Raw genomic sequence first — 17782 nt, 5'->3', positions numbered from 1 at the left:
AGTAATACTTCAGAGCATATCACTTAGAGGTCCCTAGGGCTCCTAACAACCCAAATTTTGTCTCCAAAGAACCGTCTCCTGCTGCTCTATTGCTATTAGCATCTTATTGGAGCATAATTGTACCAGTCTTCAAAACTACCTCAGAGTTTGTCTTTATGTATCCCATGAATTTCACAGTCTTCATCTCCAACAGGCAGTTTTCACACAAACTGAAATAACTGTAAAGCCCATAGTCAGCTCCCCAGGGGCTAGAATTTCTCTCTGGTTTATCAGGTGATATTTCAATCTGTGCCACTGAAGGACCTCCCATCTGTAGGAGCTTTTTCTCCAGCTCGCCGTTCCTCTGTCAGTAAATGCCCATTCTCCTTAGAAAGGCAGGGACCCTCACACGTGGTGGGACTGCTCCTTTATGGTGTCCTTGCAAGCTTCTTCCATGTATTTCTTTTCCGCCGGATTATTGCATTCATTTTATTGTGTTAGTAGGTTTTACTGGAACATGAGGAGTTTAATTTCCTTTTCCTTTTAAACTATTCGGGTGAAGGGAAGAGTGTTGCTTTTGTCATTTTCAAGTGCCAGAGGATAAGAATGTTGTGTTTTCTTTTCCCACACCTGAATTCTCAGCACAGTCAAGTTCCTCTCTATCCTGTAGACTCATTTTGAGAGCTTGTGCCACCCAGGGGCCCCCTTCTTGCTCTGACGAAGCCATGTTTTTTGCTTGAGGTTTGACCCCAGCCTCAGCTAGACCTCAGCTAAACCTCAATAGTTTGATCCTCAGCCAGGAGATGATTAATTAAGGGCAATTAATTAGCTGCCACAGTGTGTGGCATCTCACTGAAGACTGAGTCACACCAGACCTTAAATAAATAGCTATATTTGGAGTCACCTAAAGCTTGCATTTAAAATACATGGATTTGTTTTATCATAAAACTTTAAAAGTTCTCAGTTCTCCAGTCTAGGGGTTAAGCTAAGCACATTTTAAAAAACTAATAGAGTTTTGTTTATTTGTCCTTCTCAATGCATTTCACAGACTTAGTATACTTTTCCATGTGGTTGAATTTTAAGTGTCACCTTAAAAGGAAATTCTTTTTAAGATTGGTCGAGCTCCGGAGCCCGCATTTTTCTCTGTAATGTTTTGGACCTAGTGAAACTCAAACTTTAAATTTAGTCTGACCACTTTTTACATTAGGACTTGGAGGTCCTCTACTGCAGCATTGCTTTCCTTTCATTTAAAGGTTTATCCTACAATGAGCTGAAATTTTACTTGTAGTCATGAAAAAAAGTTTAAAAACAGAAGAATGTTATCAATTGCATCTACACCATGAAACAATAAAATAAAATAATATATTATTATATATGATCGTACACTATAATGTCATAATATATATAATATGTACACACACAAACATAAATATGACAAATCAGTAACACAGGCAAAAACATCATATGATAAAAAAGAGTGAAATTGCAGCACTTGGGGTGTTGATTATGGGTTTTATAGGTATTTAAGTTTGTGGTACCAGTGAAAAAATATTTATAGCATACATATATAAATTATGTTTAATATATAATATTTAACATATAATATTATATCAGTATATTATCATAATAATACCTCATACATAATATTCTTTTTACAAGTGGGATAAATACGAATGCTTACCTGTCCTCCTGATGGCTTCCCACCTCTCCTTTACTTTGCTGGTGCACCCTGTCCTGTGGCGCTGCCCACTTCAGAATCACACTAGGGCTGCTCTCACCTCATGCCAGCCTGTGCTGCTTGCATGTGGTCACCATTTAAAACATCTCAGCTGTGTTTATTTACTTTAAGCACGTGAGCAAGCAGACAACTCATGGCAGAGACAAAGTAGGACATAGGGTGGTACTATATTGGCTGTAGTATATAGTATGTCCTATGGTAGAGTAATGAATACACTTTCTCACATGGCAACCTGGAGCTGTTTTGCAAAACTTTATCCCAAAGGGGTAAGCAACCTCCTTTGTGAAATCAGATACACAGAGAGGCTGATGAGATATGGATTCACACCTTTGGTTACATGACAAGAATGTGTCTGCTTGCCCATACGCTTAAAAACAGCAGACCACAGATACATGTAGTAGAAGAGATTGTGAGATAGACTGTTCACAAATGGAATACCCAGAATTAGCTCTATTAAGTTGGAGGCAAATTCCAAGTCATAAATATTATAGTTAAGGGGCTAACCTTTAGGGCACGGGTCAATAAATAACACCCTGCGAAAGACAGCATCTTCCCTTTCATTATTTTTTCTCAAGATGGCAAGATCCCAGTAATGATTTGCAGAGCAGCAATGATCCAGATATCTCAGGGCATTTTGCTAGCGATAAAGAGGAACTCAAGCAGAGCCAATAACAAGCTGTTGCAAGGCATTGTCCGTTGATAAGAGCAGAGACTAGCTCCCCCAACAAAAACAGCTGCAGAACACGTTTGACTTCTGCCTATGATTGTTTCGTAGGTAACGTTCATATAATAATATATCAGCATATATCTTGACTATAATTAGGGCACTTGCATACTTCTCAATGCAGAAAGAGTATGTCAGACAAGGACAGAACCCAGCTTTTGTCTTGTTTATGCATTTAAGTTACCTAAGTGCAGTTAGGATTTGAGAGGAAGACCAAAGCCTGGATACGAGGGTGCCTGCAGCTTGGTTCAGCCAAAGAGCTGAACATTCATCTGCTGTCTCACCTGTGCTCGAGGACTTTCAGAAGAATGAAACCATAGCAGATGTGGTTTCAGGGTGCTATTCCTGTTGAATCCCTTTGCATTAGTGTGAAAGCTCAAGTTGTCACAAAGAAACTGAACGAGGGGTGAAGCTTTTGTTAGAAATCTTTCTCTTTTTTTCCCATTTTGTAATCTCCACTTCTTATATGTTACCACTCACACATCTAACTAGTATCAAATTGCCAAACTGAAGAGAAGTCAGGAAAAAAAGTGTTAAGTCAGGGAAAAAAATAATAATGACGCTGGCTCTTTCTTTTTCCTTTGTGTGCATATATAACGCTGCTTTTAAAACTAGGTCATACAGTAACAGTATATCTGCTCCTGTCACTAGCTATTTCTGAGGTTCCTGTTACCTGTGCACAGTGCCTTTGGGTACACCTGCTCAGCACCGTTCAGGCACATGTGAATTTATACTGTGCCCTGTGCCAGCCACAGGCAGCACAGCTGCAGCTATCGATGCTCAACGTAAGCCGTGAGCTTTTGCAGGGAAGCCAGCTTTCAGTTCTTTCAGCACACGAGCGATGAGAGTTTGCATGAGCTCGGGCAGGATAAGCTGGCTTCTACGCACTGAGCAAAGAGCTCTGAGGTGCTGTGCACTCAGCACACAGAGCTGCCTCAGACTTCACGGGGAGTTGCATGAATACCAGAGCTGCAGGGCTGGTATCTCCTGCAGAGATAAATGAATCCTGGTCGTGTCATTTGGGCTCCACAGAGGTACTGCACGTGCCCTACATTGCTCCTCTCAAGATAGATGCAGGCGATATGTGGCTGTCCTAGTGACACATGCCCTGATCATGATATGACCAGAACTAAAAGACAGAACCAGCCAGGGTACCCCATGATTGCAGCTTGAATATTATTGACTGCTGATGGCAACGTTGAAAAAATGAAGCACCTTTCTCTAGCAGAGAATCACAACCATTTGCAAGACCTTGTTCATGGGCAACTGACCACCACCGAGGAAAAATACGATGATATAGAGCTTGGTAGAACAGACACATTTCAGGGTTTGCACTCTGAGCTGTGACAATAAGCAGTAAGAGAAACCGTGCAAAGGAAAGAGTTGTGACAGAGCAAGATTTCTCACAGAGATCACCCCAGGTGAGCCCCAACCACTGCTCCCTTCAGGCAGGGCTGGGAAGCACTCTCCAAAGCGCCAGGGAATGAGGCGACAACCACAGAGCTCACACAATTCCCACTGCCTTGGATTGCATACACCACTGCCTACTGGCCCTTCGTCAGCCCAGGCACACCTCTCCTGCCAAAATACATGTGGTCACCTATTTTCAGCAGGTATAGACAGGGGGTCCAGGGGGATGAGTGGACACAATATCAGTTCCAGCCATATAAAAGATCTTCCAGCAGCCCATTGTTTGTATCAGTCCTTCCAGTAAGAGGCACAGTTTGACAGGAAGCAAGGCTCATTCTTTCTGTACATCTAGCTCCTCTTGCCCTTTCCGGAGCAGAGAATCAGATGTGGGAGAAAGCTGCCAGGCACATGTCAGTTTAGCTCTGACAGAGCCCCAGGTCTCATGCATTTTTCAGACAAGACTGTCTTCTCTAGCGCTGATGTGAGGATCACTTCGAACTGATGTGTGAGCCAGGAGAATGCCCTGTCTGCCAGGAGCGTGCGGCCAGCACGTTGCAGAAAGCATCAGGGGAGAGAGCAGAGCAGTCAGTCCTGTAGGTGGGCTGCCAGTAAAGGTTAAATGAGATGTGCCAAGCAAGTGCAACAGCAGGATCAACAGAAGAAAAAATAATTTTTGTTCTGAGTCCCAGCTGTGGCATCTTTGCTGCACAAACAGTTTACAGTCATGTAAAACCAATTGTAGGATTTGACACATGGGTGGAAGACGATGGGTGCAGGTAAAATAATGTATTTGATTCTATTCTGTGCCAATTCACTTTCACATGAAAGCTGGCTTGGTCATTTTAAAGTGGCAGCAGAGCAGTCCAAGTGTGAAAGGGAACAATTATGTTTTAGTGGAATAGTTCAGATTTTGACAGAATCTAGGCAATTGCAAGCCTCCAGGAGACAAGGATCTGAATCAAAGGGATGTTTAAAATGGGCTGGATTCAGTGTCAAACACCTGCATTTACAATGGAATTGAATACATATGAGCCTGTTACAGTTGCTGGAGATGCACCCAGTACAGTCAGTGGCATCCACACTTCCCAACTCACCTTAAAATAGGCAGACTTCTACGGATGCTAAATCCACGGCCAAAGACCAGGCAAGAAAGGTGCCAGCTATACCCAAATCCTGCTACTTAATGCTACTGCTCTGGAAGAAGAGTTGCATATTCATATAGATCTTACTTAAGAAGAAGAACAATAATTCAGCCTGTGTTTACAAGTCACCAGTCGTTATGGGTCCAGTGTGGGCTTTTTGGGACATGCCTGTTTATCTAGGAGGTAGTAAGAGGTTTTGTACATACTGAGACCAACTAGTGGAAGTAGTGGAAGAAAGCCTATCTGAAGATGGCCTACATGCTCAGCCAAGTTCTTTGATTCACCCCTAACAGCATACTGTTTCCGATTTCTGGCCCTAGTACATTACATGAATGCTAGAATTACCCTACATTCTTTTCTCAAAACATTTCCCAAACACCATGCCAAATTACCTTTTCAGCTACACCTGAAAAACTTGGTTGACTGTCCTGTTTATGCACTCCATTATATTTTAAATTGATTAACAGCTACAGACTGTCACATTCTTAGTGCAAGTACAAGAAAAAGCAATGTGCGAACTTTTTTTCTTTTTTTCTTTTTAATCTCTGAAGACAATCTTCAAAAACATGCATGCAGCCCTACCTCAATTTCTTTGTGGACTGAACAGGAGAGGAAACATTCAAAAAGAGTTTCACAGAAAACAAAGATGAAAAGATAGAAAGTACAGATTTCAAATAGAATGTATATAAATACAAACCTATGTTTATCCGTGTTTGCATATATATGTTTGTTTGCTGATTCAGTGTAAGACTATACAGTTTTCTGAAGACTGAGGGATTCTCGGTTGGGAATCTGTCATATAGCCTACCACAAACACCTTGTACTAGCAAGCTGTTGCTTCTTTTCCTGACATTTGAGGTCAGAAGGGAAATGATCGACTACGCTTTTTCATCTGACTTTCACAAGAGCTATGTGAGGCAATTACTTGTAGTAGGAAGTAATTGCAGACCGGAAGCCATTGTCTGTCAAGCCTGGACACAGACAGTATTTGAATGATTTAAAGTTATAAAGGAAATCAGTTCGTGTGTTATTTAAATTTAGACTTGATTGGGCACTTTCTGTGGTCAAAGTTCTATAAAAAGATAAAACATCATCATTTTGCTGTAAGTCAATATCGTGTAATAATAGTTTAGGGGCAAGCTACCTACAGGAGGGCCTTGTGGCACAGGATAACTTCACACTACCCAGGATGTTCACCAGAGTGGCTAAAAGGAGCTTTGTGAGCTGGTTGTCCATGGCTATGCATCATGCATCATCTGACAAAAACTGTGGCCGAATGAAGTCAGGGTTCCCCACCAGGCATCAGCAATATTTCGGTAACAGCTTGCACGCATGCTTTCTCCATGACACGTGCAAGAGAGCAGTATTTCACCATGAGGCAAGTTACCTTGTGCTATTGGGAAATAAGAACATGCGCGTGGGCAGTGACCACAGAGGAGTAGAAGTCCCGTAGGTTGAATTCCTGGGTTGTTATGTTGAATTCTTAAAAGGGGTTGCCTTAGCTTTGCTAATCCTTTAAAAAATATCAGGCTTGAAAAAAAATTAACCTCACAAAGTCTGTGTATTTGTAGGAAAGACCAACATATATATAATATTCTAGCTATTAGCCCATAAATTGGAACCTCTTTAAATCCAGTTTAGGCTGATCCCTCAGACTGAAATTTAAACAGCCTAGAAAATCCATCAGTGGAGTTACACAAGCTGGGTTTCAATTGACCTAAAGTTTTGCTCACAGAATTTTTAAAAGCTGACTATATTGCATACCGATAAAGAAAACTGCAAACTGCTTCATTTTGTAGTGCAACTAGCCCTTAAAGTCATAGAAACATGCTTCAGATGCTGAGCGTTTTTTGTCAGTACTGGCCCACAGCATTACTATTTCCATAAACCTGACTGCTGCAGAAATTAACTTTTTAAAGACCACATTGACTAGTTTCACTCTGAACAGGATTATTGACACAGACGATAGTGGCTGTGCTTATGCAGACCTTATCTAAATTAGGATGAATGTTGCTAACCCCAGCACAGAATTCTGACTTTGCTAATTTATGGTTAGCAAAGGTGAAGGCTCAAGCAAACTAAACTTCAGCTGTCAGCAAAACTACATAGTCCAGGACAAACACAGGAAATGTAAAGGTAGCTATGTACAGCTAATTCTACTGCTTAGCTAGTTCTGAAGAATTGGTTCAGTATTTCCTTGTGATGTTTCCTTGCCTCTCACCTGTATATTAAGACTTCACACTTAGTAAGGCTTCTTTGGCTGAATCCTAGGAACTGCCCACTTGCACTGTCTCAGGCTGGAGAAGAGAAGCACTCTCTAATAGGCAGAAATGATAGGATTATTTTTCTTCACTTCTGAATAAAGCTGCTTTTGTCTGGATTGATCTAGCTAACCAGCTCAACAGGCATGTACCCCTTCGCTACATTAAAGCTGGAAATGCTTCTACATTTTCTTACTGAAAAAATAGAGGTTTGTTTTACCTCTCAATGTGAAATCCTTGTGGAGAGAAGACACTCTTGCTTTACCTTGCCCTAACTATTTGAGGTCAGAGCTGTAACCACCATAGGGTTTACTTTGAATAGGTGTACTAAGATGAAGACTGAAGTTTGTCTCCACAAGAGTTTTTGATTAATATAGTGATCATAAAGTAGCTCATTGTAAAAAAAATGCCAGCTTTTGCAGCTAAGGCATATATGTGGTTTTCTTGTGTCCTTCATCTGAATAATCTTTGGTGAAAAACAAGAAATAAATAACAGTTTTATTTTTCTAAAGCTAAATGACATAGAAGGTCAGGAATATTGCAGCTAGATAGATGTTTTCAGATTTTTTTTGTTTGCTTAGAAATACTTGTGCACAGAAGTGCACAGAGGGTAGAAGTCTCATTTCCCAAATGTATTCATTCTTAAAAGAAGATAAGCTAAAGCCTAGTGTGAAACAATGCCTTTGTGATAACATAACTACAGGCTCAGCAACAGTGTATGATCTTTGCAGTAATGATACTCAGAACAAAACAACAGAAATAAAAAAAAAAAAAGAAAAAGAAATTGGCAAAAAGAACAGGGAAGGCCCAATACAAAGAATTTTCTTAGAAGACTTAGGTTCAGATCTTGACTGAATGAACCAAACCCTTGGCTTTTAGAGATGTAGAAATGTAACCCTATAAGCTAAAATTTGCATGAAACTTTATTGCAAGGGTGAGAAAGAACCATCCAGACAAAACCTGCAGCCGCTTTCGGTAAAGCCCCGGTTCAGTTTTAAGAACACACAGAGATGCACTCATTTACATTCCTCAGTTTGGCGAGCGTTAACATTTGCAGAAGTGTTTCGCTGAATCGCATCAGTGATGCTTTAGGAACAGTAACTGATACGTGTTACAAAAGGGCTCTTTTTCTTCTTGTTCCTCAGACTAAAACCCCTTATTCTATCTAAATATCAAAGTGTTTGTCACTTTTCCCACAACTCAAGACGACTGGCTCTTGACTCCTTGCCTTTCTGCCTCCTTCTTCTCCTCATAGTCAGTCTACAATAGAAATTAAGTGCCTGTTTTCTTGTGCTTGTCTAATATTCTTTCATCTCACTAGCAATTCAGACAGTCCAGGAGGGGTTGAATCCCCAGCAGGAACACTGCACACTGAGGATCCCTAAGTTTTCATCACTTTTAGCTACATTTAGGTAGACATAAACTGTCCTAATGCTTCAGCTCTTGTTACTGCTTTGAAATAGTATTAAACTGAGCAAGTAAAAAAATTAAAGTTCTTTTTCAAAAAATGCAGCCTTTTGAGAAAACAACAAAATACATTCTTCAGCCACATTTGCATTGATTAAAAGCTGTTAATATGATTTCTCTAACTGCTTACAATAAAACCTGTGCTTTCATTTTGCTTCATTCAGAATGTTTCCGATAGAGTTGAAATGCATTTCAGTTTGGTGTGCCTGTAATCTGAAACATACCATCCTACATTCTTCATCTGGAAGGGTATCTTTCCAAAAGTGTAACAATATAAAAGAATTTATGAAATGAGACCTTTTTATTCTACACAATAGTGCTTTGACAGGGAGGGAACCAAAAATGATGAAACAGAATGGGTTTTGCAAGTCTTTCTCCTGCACGGTATGTTTTGAGATTTATTTTTCCGTCTCCAATCACAAAACAAATCATAAAACTTTTTACGAAATGGTCTTTTCAGTCTTTTTCACAGGTGGACTTGACATCGACAACAGGAAGTGAATAGATTTAAGAGAGAGAACACATCAGTTTTATTTAGTAGTCCCCTAAAAAGAAAGTAGACACGTCTCTATAGTTACTCTTCCATGGCAAAGAAATAACACAGTCCTCCTCTGATTTTTTACTGCTTGATTTTCAGTATAATCTTTAATGTTTTATTTATCATCTTTTGTCAATTGAAGGGAAAAGAATCACCATCCCTGCCAAAAAGGCACTAAGCACCCTTTGCTTATGGTTACAGCTCCGATGAAAACCTGGCATTACTGAATTTCCAAGTGAGCTTTCTGTCCAGAAGCTTGAGGACTGATGTAAATGGCAATAAGTCTTTCTAGTAGGGATATTTATGCAACAGAACTATATATTTACAGATTATGCATATGAAACCTTAGCTGAGGGTTGATATTTTAAAATTACCCTGCAGCAAAGTTTCCCTTGCAGAGAATCCATGCAAGCTCCACTGATTTGAATTGTGTTCAAAACATGAATTTGAAAGGAAGCAACTCATAAAATGTAAGGGGAATCTAATTCTAATCCTCATAAAGATTACTTTCTCTCTTGATTGATGACATTTTCAAGTCAAACCACAAGAGACAGACAGAGACTGTGGTTGCAGTGGGGGAAGGACATAAAGTGAACTTGAACAAGACAAAAATATAAAATACAGTGTTAACGAAACCCAAATAGACACAATAAAGGGAGAGGTAAAGTATGTCGAAATGTTACACTGTGGTTCCAGCAGCTTAACTTGGGCATTTAAAAAGCAGAGCATCACACGTAAGGGTGACTCAGAGAAGGAATTTCTGCCAGCCCAGGCTTTCCTGAACAAGGAATTCAGGATTAGAGCCCCAGAAGGATTTGGCAAAAGGAAAGGCAAAGTTGGAAGGAAGATTTTCTGCACTCCACATTTCCTCAAGAGGCTATTTGCCCTCAAGAGTGACTTGCAGCAACAGTCTTCCGTGCTTTGCATGCTCCCTCCTCCCATGCAGAAGACACTAGGCGACCCTCATGTTGTTATTCTTTTGCTTCTTCTGATGGGCACCTTCCTTATTGAAAACTGTGCCGAGGAGACGTGCCCTTTTTGAAGAGCTCTTGTAGACACCTAACCACGAAGTCTGGTGCCTTTCAACCCCTATTCAAGAGATGCCTAAATTTGGGAGGCACGTGTGTTTTACTGGCAGTAGTGTTCCACAAGTGCGTAAGATTTGTCTCTAGCCAGGCCACGAATCCTGACACTGGTTTGCATACTGCAGCATCTATGCATAAATTTTTTATCTCCTCCTTATCAGGATGTGCTCTCAGAAAAAGCAAGTTTAGAAGACAGTGCGTTTGTGATTAGCTGTAACACAAAGCCAAATATAAAAGTTATTCAATATCTTTATCACCAGTGTGACAAATTTAATGTAAATTTTCACCCATACTCCTACCTCCCAAATACATACAATTTCTATAGAAGGAATAGTATCTAGGGGTGAGATCCCTTAGCCTGTGGGAGCAAATATCTTTCACTTGCAAAGACTTATTATTAGAGCTCTGTAGATACTTTGATATAGATAAAAATTTTCTGATTATTTTGGGAAGTTTAGGGTTGTTAGGCACAAAGGGTGCCACTTGAGAAGGATTTTTGAGGTGATAGAGTTCATGAATAGGTATTTACTATGGTAAGTCGTAGATAGAAGAGTTGAAATAGATAGCATTAAGGTTTTTTTTTCCAAGAGCTTTGTGTCAGTGAGTGCTTTTTCAAGTTCCCCTGAAAACTGACGAGTTAGTTTCGTTCTTGATATAGCTTTACTGACAAGAACAGAATTTCATCTGCAATGGATTTGGCTCAAAGGGGTTTTGCAGTTGTGATCATGTGATGTGCTCATTACTTGGAGCATGTTTGCTCTGTGTCATGTGCATGATATATTAGGAACATATCTCTGACTTCTTTGCAATTCCTATTTTCTTGTGCCTTTTTCTGGGCTCAGCTAGAAGCTCCTGAAAGACTGGCAACATTAGTTAACATCACTCGTTTGATACTGGCTCACTACTTCTGAATATTTTAGCTGATATTTGAAGCACTATGTCAAATTGGTCAGATCAAGACACAACAGAAATAAGCCCCCACGGAGCTTCTTGCTGCTGTAGCTGTGTTTTTTCTGCATCTGCACTCAGTTTATTTTTAGAGTTGAGTATCTCTCTACAGCATCACAGCCTTCAGTAGAGACTTCACCTTTGCCAGGTCTCAGGAACCAATCAGTAGTTATTGTGTGCAAGGTCTAGCAAGTTATTCAGTAAAAGCTTCTGTCAGAAACCACGGGTTTTGTCAGAATGATTATTTCCAACTGGAGTTAGCCAGCAGCGAGGGCTGATCGCTCTGAGGGACTGATCTGTTGCACTGCTTACAGGCTATGACCACACAATTAAATTAAAGGTCCTATTTAACCAGATCTGAGGTTAAGTGATGCCAACTGACTGGCATCTACGTTTATTTAATCTAACCTCCTACGGCAAGTGTGCCTTGCAAAGAGATGCTTGGATTAAGCAGTGCAGGTGATCAGAGTCCACCAAGGAGGAGTGCGCGCCTGAGCCCACCCTCTGCCCCTCTTTTATTAAACAGCATGGATGTGCCCAGGGTTATCAGCGGGCTTGGCATGGCACCCTTTTCAGGCACCTATTGCAACCCTTCCCAGAACTTACTGTTGCTCTGCCCTCTGCCTTTCTGGTCATTCATTGGCATTTCTTCACTTTTTTGACCCTGTAGTTTTGTGAAACTCTGTCCCTGTATTTGCAGCTTAATGACAGTAAGTACGCATGCTTGTAGCACATTGAGGCATGAGTTCTTGTTTGCAGCTGCTAAATGCTGCTACACTGTATAAAATAAATAAGCTAGACCATAAGCTATTGTATCTGCTAAGAAAGATATGTAGGCCAGAGAGTGAAAGCTACTGAAACTAATTTTGCAGAATTACAGGTGATGCCAATAAGACAGCTGCAACAGAGCATTTTTTAGTAGCTTATATCTTGTAGAAATTGGAACTCAGTACCTTTTTTATTGTTAGAAGAGGGCTTGTTACTTCGTTCTTACTTCTTTAGCCTGGTCCCTTTGGCCTGTAAGCTAGTTCGAGCAAATGCAATCTCAGTTATACATGGTGTTCTCAATTATACATGGTGTTTTCCTTATGTTCTGTTTATATCATGAATATACCAAGAATAATTGATTGCATGTTCTCCTTTCCCCAATTACAAAAAAAATCCAGCACTTACTTGGAATGGTCACTGTTTAGTTGGACAAAAAAAAAAGTCAGAAAATATTGTGTATTATTACAAGAAGCAAGGTCACAACATCCAGAGTAGATAGGATGGATTTAGCTCATGGAGATCCTAGAGCATAGTGTTCTCACGAAGACATCAATTTAATTTCAATTTGTGACATGTGTATGTTACAATAACATTAAGAGGTGTGATTATGTATGGACTGCAAAAAGTATCAGAAAGCCATTCAGTAGGGAAAAAGTAGCTCTTCAATGATAGGAAGAAGTGAGACTGGTAAAACAGTACCATGATTCAGAGGGGGAAGAGAGTTTTCAGGAGGTAATTTTAATGGATTCAGTTCAATTCAGAGATAATCTGTCAGACTACAAAGGGCTTTTTCTTGGTTTGATTAATCGAAGAAGTATGTTCTTAACTTCTGTTTTGACATATTGCTTTTCTCTCCTGACATTTGTCCTCTAGGTTCTTAAGCCAAGTGTTCATGATAACATCCAGCTGGCTTATACAGATCAACAACCCCCTTGTGAATAATGGTTAAAAACGTAACCCACCTGGATGTTGAAACGCTGGCAATGCTCCAGAATAAAGCTATCTCCATCACCCTCCCAGTTGTGTATACACTGGTAGCTATCATCAGTATCCCTGGCAACTTGTTCTCCCTTTGGGTGCTCTGCTTGCACATCAAACCCAAAACACCTTCTGTTATCTTCATGATCAACCTAAGCATCACGGATCTCATGCTGGTCAGCTGCTTTCCCTTCCAGATTTCTTATCACATCCACAACAATCACTGGAGCTTTGGCAAGACACTTTGCAGCCTTGTGACTGTGATGTTCTACTCCAACATGTATTCTTCCATACTGACCATGACTTGTATCAGCATTGAGCGGTACATGGGTGTGGTATATCCCATGAAGTTGATCAAGTGGAGAAGAAAAAGATATGCCCTCGCTGCCTGCCTAGGCATGTGGATTTTATTGCTACTAGCCTTCTACCCACTCGAAAGCACAGATCTGACCTACGAAGTGAAAGAATTGGGGATTATAACCTGTTTTGATGTCCTCAAATGGAATATGCTGCCCAACTTTGCAGCCTGGGTAGTCTTTCTCCTCACGTTATTTGTCGTGCTCTTCCTGATCCCTTTTGTTGTAACAGTTGTATGCTATATTGGCACCATTCGGAAGCTTATTCAGACGTCAAACAGATACGGTAACAGGCAGAAGACTAGATCCATATACCTGGCGGTCATAGTCCTTTTGGTATTCATCACTTGCTTCGCCCCCAATAACTTTATCCTACTTGCGCATATGATCGTCCGCCTATTTTATGACAGGAGTTTGTACCATGCCTACAAGCTCACCTTGTGCCTCAGTTGCCTCAACAACTGCATAGATCCCTTCATTTACTATTTTGCATCCAAAGAATTTTACCAGAAATTCATGCAAGTGTTTCGCCCTAAGGTACTGCTCAGCGACAGTTTGGAAACCAGAAGGGAAAGCTTATTCTCTGGCAGGACCATGTCAGCCAGGTCGATGTCAAGCGGACCTATGGATGGGTTAGAGGGAGTAAAGGTCTATTTGCAAAGGCAGGAAAGTGTTTTTTAGCCTCAGACATCCCCAGAAGAAAGGCACCTGTGAGATCCACAAGTAGACACAGAATACATTTCTTCTTGAATGGCTACCCTCAAAATACCTTGCTCCAGTGACAGAACTCAAGCCATACTTACATTGCGCATCCTCCTTCCATATTTTCTAGTAAGAAATGGAAGCATTAAAGAACTGAGTTTATTCAAGAAGGCACTGAAGCAAACCCAATGCTGATAATTAGGGGGTGACCTGGAATTAGTCCTACTGCTTGAAACCAAGGGGTGAGTTTAAAATAAAAACTCCTTTCAGGTTGTATGATCTCAGTGTGTAAGCAAAGGCTTTTGTTTCTCAGTGAATGTGAAATATTACTGTATATGAATTAGAACATAAACTGAGTTTGGATATGGGGTAAGGGGAGTTATTTTTTCTAAGAAATGTGCTGGGGTTTTTGTTTGTTTGTCTTTTTTTTTTAATGTAGTGCTTTCTCCTTTGTTGTATTCCTATAAAAGACTGAGTAGCGATAGCCTCTCATTTTACTATTAATGCATAATGCACAGCCACTGTGAATTCACCACAACACTCACCCAGCTTTTTATCAGAACCAAACCACACTAACCTTTGAAAAGGTTAGGTTGACTCATATTATTTATTTCCATTTTTTATAGCTAAATATCTCATACAGTGAAAGAAAAGCTAGAACTTACAACGTTTGAAACTACTTCAGCTGCTGAGTGGATTATATTTTCATTTCTTGAAGTTATTAATTTCTCAGGACAGTGGGGAGCAGTTGATCTAAGATAAATTTTCTCACATCGACCTACTACAGTAATAATGCTGCTGCTCATATGTGATTGGTATCAACAAGTCATTTTCAGCAATTCACTATAGGCTATATGCAGAAGCACCACCCCCCTCAGCAGAGAATTTAGCTTTACATAGTGCACGGACAGTGAGTTTACCTTTCTTATGGCAGTGGCGTGGATTATTAACCAGATTTTCAGCTGGGTATCTGAGAATTCAACCACAGATGGGAGTGGTTCTGTGGCAGCAGAAACCAGCTGAAAACCTGTCCCTATGGCCAGGTGTCAGAAACATACTTCTTTCAAGCGGGCAAACAGAAGAAGAAAAAATGAAATCAAGTCTTGAGAATGGGAGATGTACCAAATACCCTGGAAATAGGTTACAGCAGGTTGATTGGGCAGTTTTGTGTTTGGGACTCCTCTCTGAAATATCCTCCAGCTTGTTTGCATATACTGTGGCATGTTTCAATTATTCTCACATCTCAAAAACTGCTTGTGTGCTTGGAAAGACAACTGCTACAGAACAGGTACTGGGGCCAGACAAAGGCAAAGTTTTTTCCTGTAGTATTTTCAGCTTTTTACCTGCCTTTGGCCCTCACTGAAGGTGAAGAGCCAAAAAACCACCTGACAGAGCCAGACAAGTTTCCCCTCGCAAGCGAAACAAAGCCTTATGGTATCCTTTTGCTGCACTGCGACTCCATCCTACGCTGAGTAGGAGGCTGGTTTCAACATCGTGGATAGTTGGCCCAGGCACCACATGCTAGGGCCACCTTGCGCAGACCTATACTGATTTCTGAGCGCCTGTGCCTAAGTAAAAGACAACACTCACAGGCCTTAAAATATACCTTTTTTCTTTGTGTATGACATGATTAAAACACGATTTTCCACCACTAATCACATTAATTTCTTCACGATAGAAGCTGGATAACCACAAAATTAACTGTGAGATATTTGTATGTCCTTATCTTCTGCTAAAGCATCATCAGTTATTGGAGCAGGATAAATGTGAGTGGACCTGGTACTACCTGTCAAAAGCCACCTGAGTGTTTTGTGGCATTTCACAGTGTCAGTTTGAATTGTCCTGCACATGCATGTAACCCATCCAAACCTTCCCATCAATTTTCCTGGAAGCTACCCTGCACTACCAGCCTGTGTGCTGGGTGAGGATGGGCAGTGAGATGGGCTTGCTACTTTAAATCACCTTGCATGTGCTGAAAGAGAGGAGCCCATTGAATATGTTCCTGTGTGAATCTGGGGCTCTGAGTCCCTGTTCAGCTCTAGCACACCCTCCAAAATGCCTGCTGGTGCCAGGACCTCCAAAGAAAGAATGATGGCTCTTCCTAAGCCATCCCTCATCCGTCAGGCAGAACTTCAGTTAGTTTACTTATGTTTTGCAAACCTTTGTATTAATTTAGCAGTGTGTGGTTTCACCTTGCTGTTCAAGTCCCTTCACCATCCACTTTCACAGAATTCCAGCCTTCTCACTACCAAAACTGTTTTCAGCCTTTTGCTGTGGCAGAAACCTTTTTTGAGGTTATACTGAAATCTCTGTCCTTTTTTTTTTCTTAACATGCAAGCATTTTTACAATGAAAACCTTCTCCTACGTTCTCCTCTAATGCAGATTCTCACTGTTTTATCTTGAACCTGATCCTCAAGCACTTAGTCCCTCCTAAAATGTGCTACAATGTGCCTGAACTGTAACTGACACCAAACAGAGCCAAAAGCCCAGAAACTTTGCACTTTGGACATCAGCTTCTGTATTTTAAAAATTGCTGAGTTTCTCCTTTTGCAAGAGAAAAGATGCTCACAACTTACTGAAAATGTTCTTCTCTCCAGCCTCACACAGCTCTTCATAGCCCTTCATTCCTTTTCTGACATTGTCTAAAAAGGAACAGGAAGGATGCCTCCTTTGGGTACTTCTTCATGCCATTTTACTACCTAGCCTCTAGTTAGCTCAGATTAGGGAAAATTCCCATTTGGGTCAGCATGATTGTTCCTTGAGAAAGGAGTACAGAAAAGAACCCAACAACTGCAATCTTTTGAGGCTGATGGTGTATACTGTGAAGTCAGGGAGGGCAGGGCGGGCGGGGGGGCCTAGAGAGGAGGAGAAGAAATCATTAAAGTGGCCCAACATACTGTTCTTTGACACTGGAAACATGTCCTTCTGGGGCACCATAAGGTAGCAAGACTTCTAGACTACCCAGTCAGTGGGTGTGAGTTGACATATATATATGAAAATATATAAATATATATATATATATACACACACAAAAATATAGATTGTCATTGAGGTTATTGAGAAGTTCATGTCTATATTGCCTTTGGTTTGGGGAATACAGGTCCTGGGCGACATGCTTACTTGATTGCCTCTGTGGTTAATGTAATTTTACTGAGAAGACATGAATGTATAGGCTTCTGTTTGGTTTTGGGCTTTATTTTTAATCTATGAATGTGCTTGGATTTTTTTTATATATATAATTAAAAGAAAAACCTAAAAAAGACATGATTTAAGACTCTTTCCTTTGTTTTCACCTTCTATGTGTGAGAAACTTCCAAGCTTAGAAGAGGGCAGGGAAACAAAGTTATGAAATAAAATGAATCCATTTCCCATTGTGATTGTGCTTTTTTTTTGATTCCTGCATCATTTTAAGTCTCGTATTTTTCCCAAGAATTTTGAAGATTGACTTCTTTTTCTTTGCATACCTGTTCATTTTTTTCTTTATATATCTATCTATCTATCTATATATATATCTTAGAAGCTGGCATTAGCATATCCCCTTCACACAAATTTTAAAAGCAGAAATACTCAAACTCAAACTGAGAGGTTGGCTAACTTGGTATCCTTCTCCTTGGCCAATAGGTGCACCAAAACCATGTATTTTTGAATTTCAGTGCATTTCTGAAGGGGCAGCAGGGCCTGTCCC

The 17782-nt window shown here is 40.5% G+C and overlaps 1 protein-coding gene across 2 annotated transcripts in view; it reads left to right on the top strand.

The window, feature by feature from the left end:
- P2RY8 (P2Y receptor family member 8) overlaps positions 1–16924 on the top strand; it is a 36455-nt gene extending 19531 nt beyond the window's left edge. For both annotated transcript variants that reach the window (XM_009637688.2, XM_035892981.1), the window contains exon 3: positions 12934–16924. In XM_009637688.2, coding sequence (XP_009635983.1) covers positions 13002–14075 — 1074 coding nt within the window. In that variant the 5' untranslated portion in view covers positions 12934–13001 and the 3' untranslated portion in view covers positions 14076–16924. The remainder of the gene's footprint in view (positions 1–12933) is intronic.
- The last annotated feature ends 858 nt before the right edge of the window (positions 16925–17782 follow it).

Source organism: Egretta garzetta, unplaced genomic scaffold (genome assembly GCF_000687185.1).
Source record: "Egretta garzetta isolate BGI_Z169 unplaced genomic scaffold, ASM68718v1 scaffold370, whole genome shotgun sequence".
Classification (NCBI taxonomy): Eukaryota; Metazoa; Chordata; class Aves; order Pelecaniformes; family Ardeidae; genus Egretta; species Egretta garzetta.
Note: the sequence above shows the minus strand (reverse complement) of the source record. Positions and strands in the feature narration are given on the sequence as shown.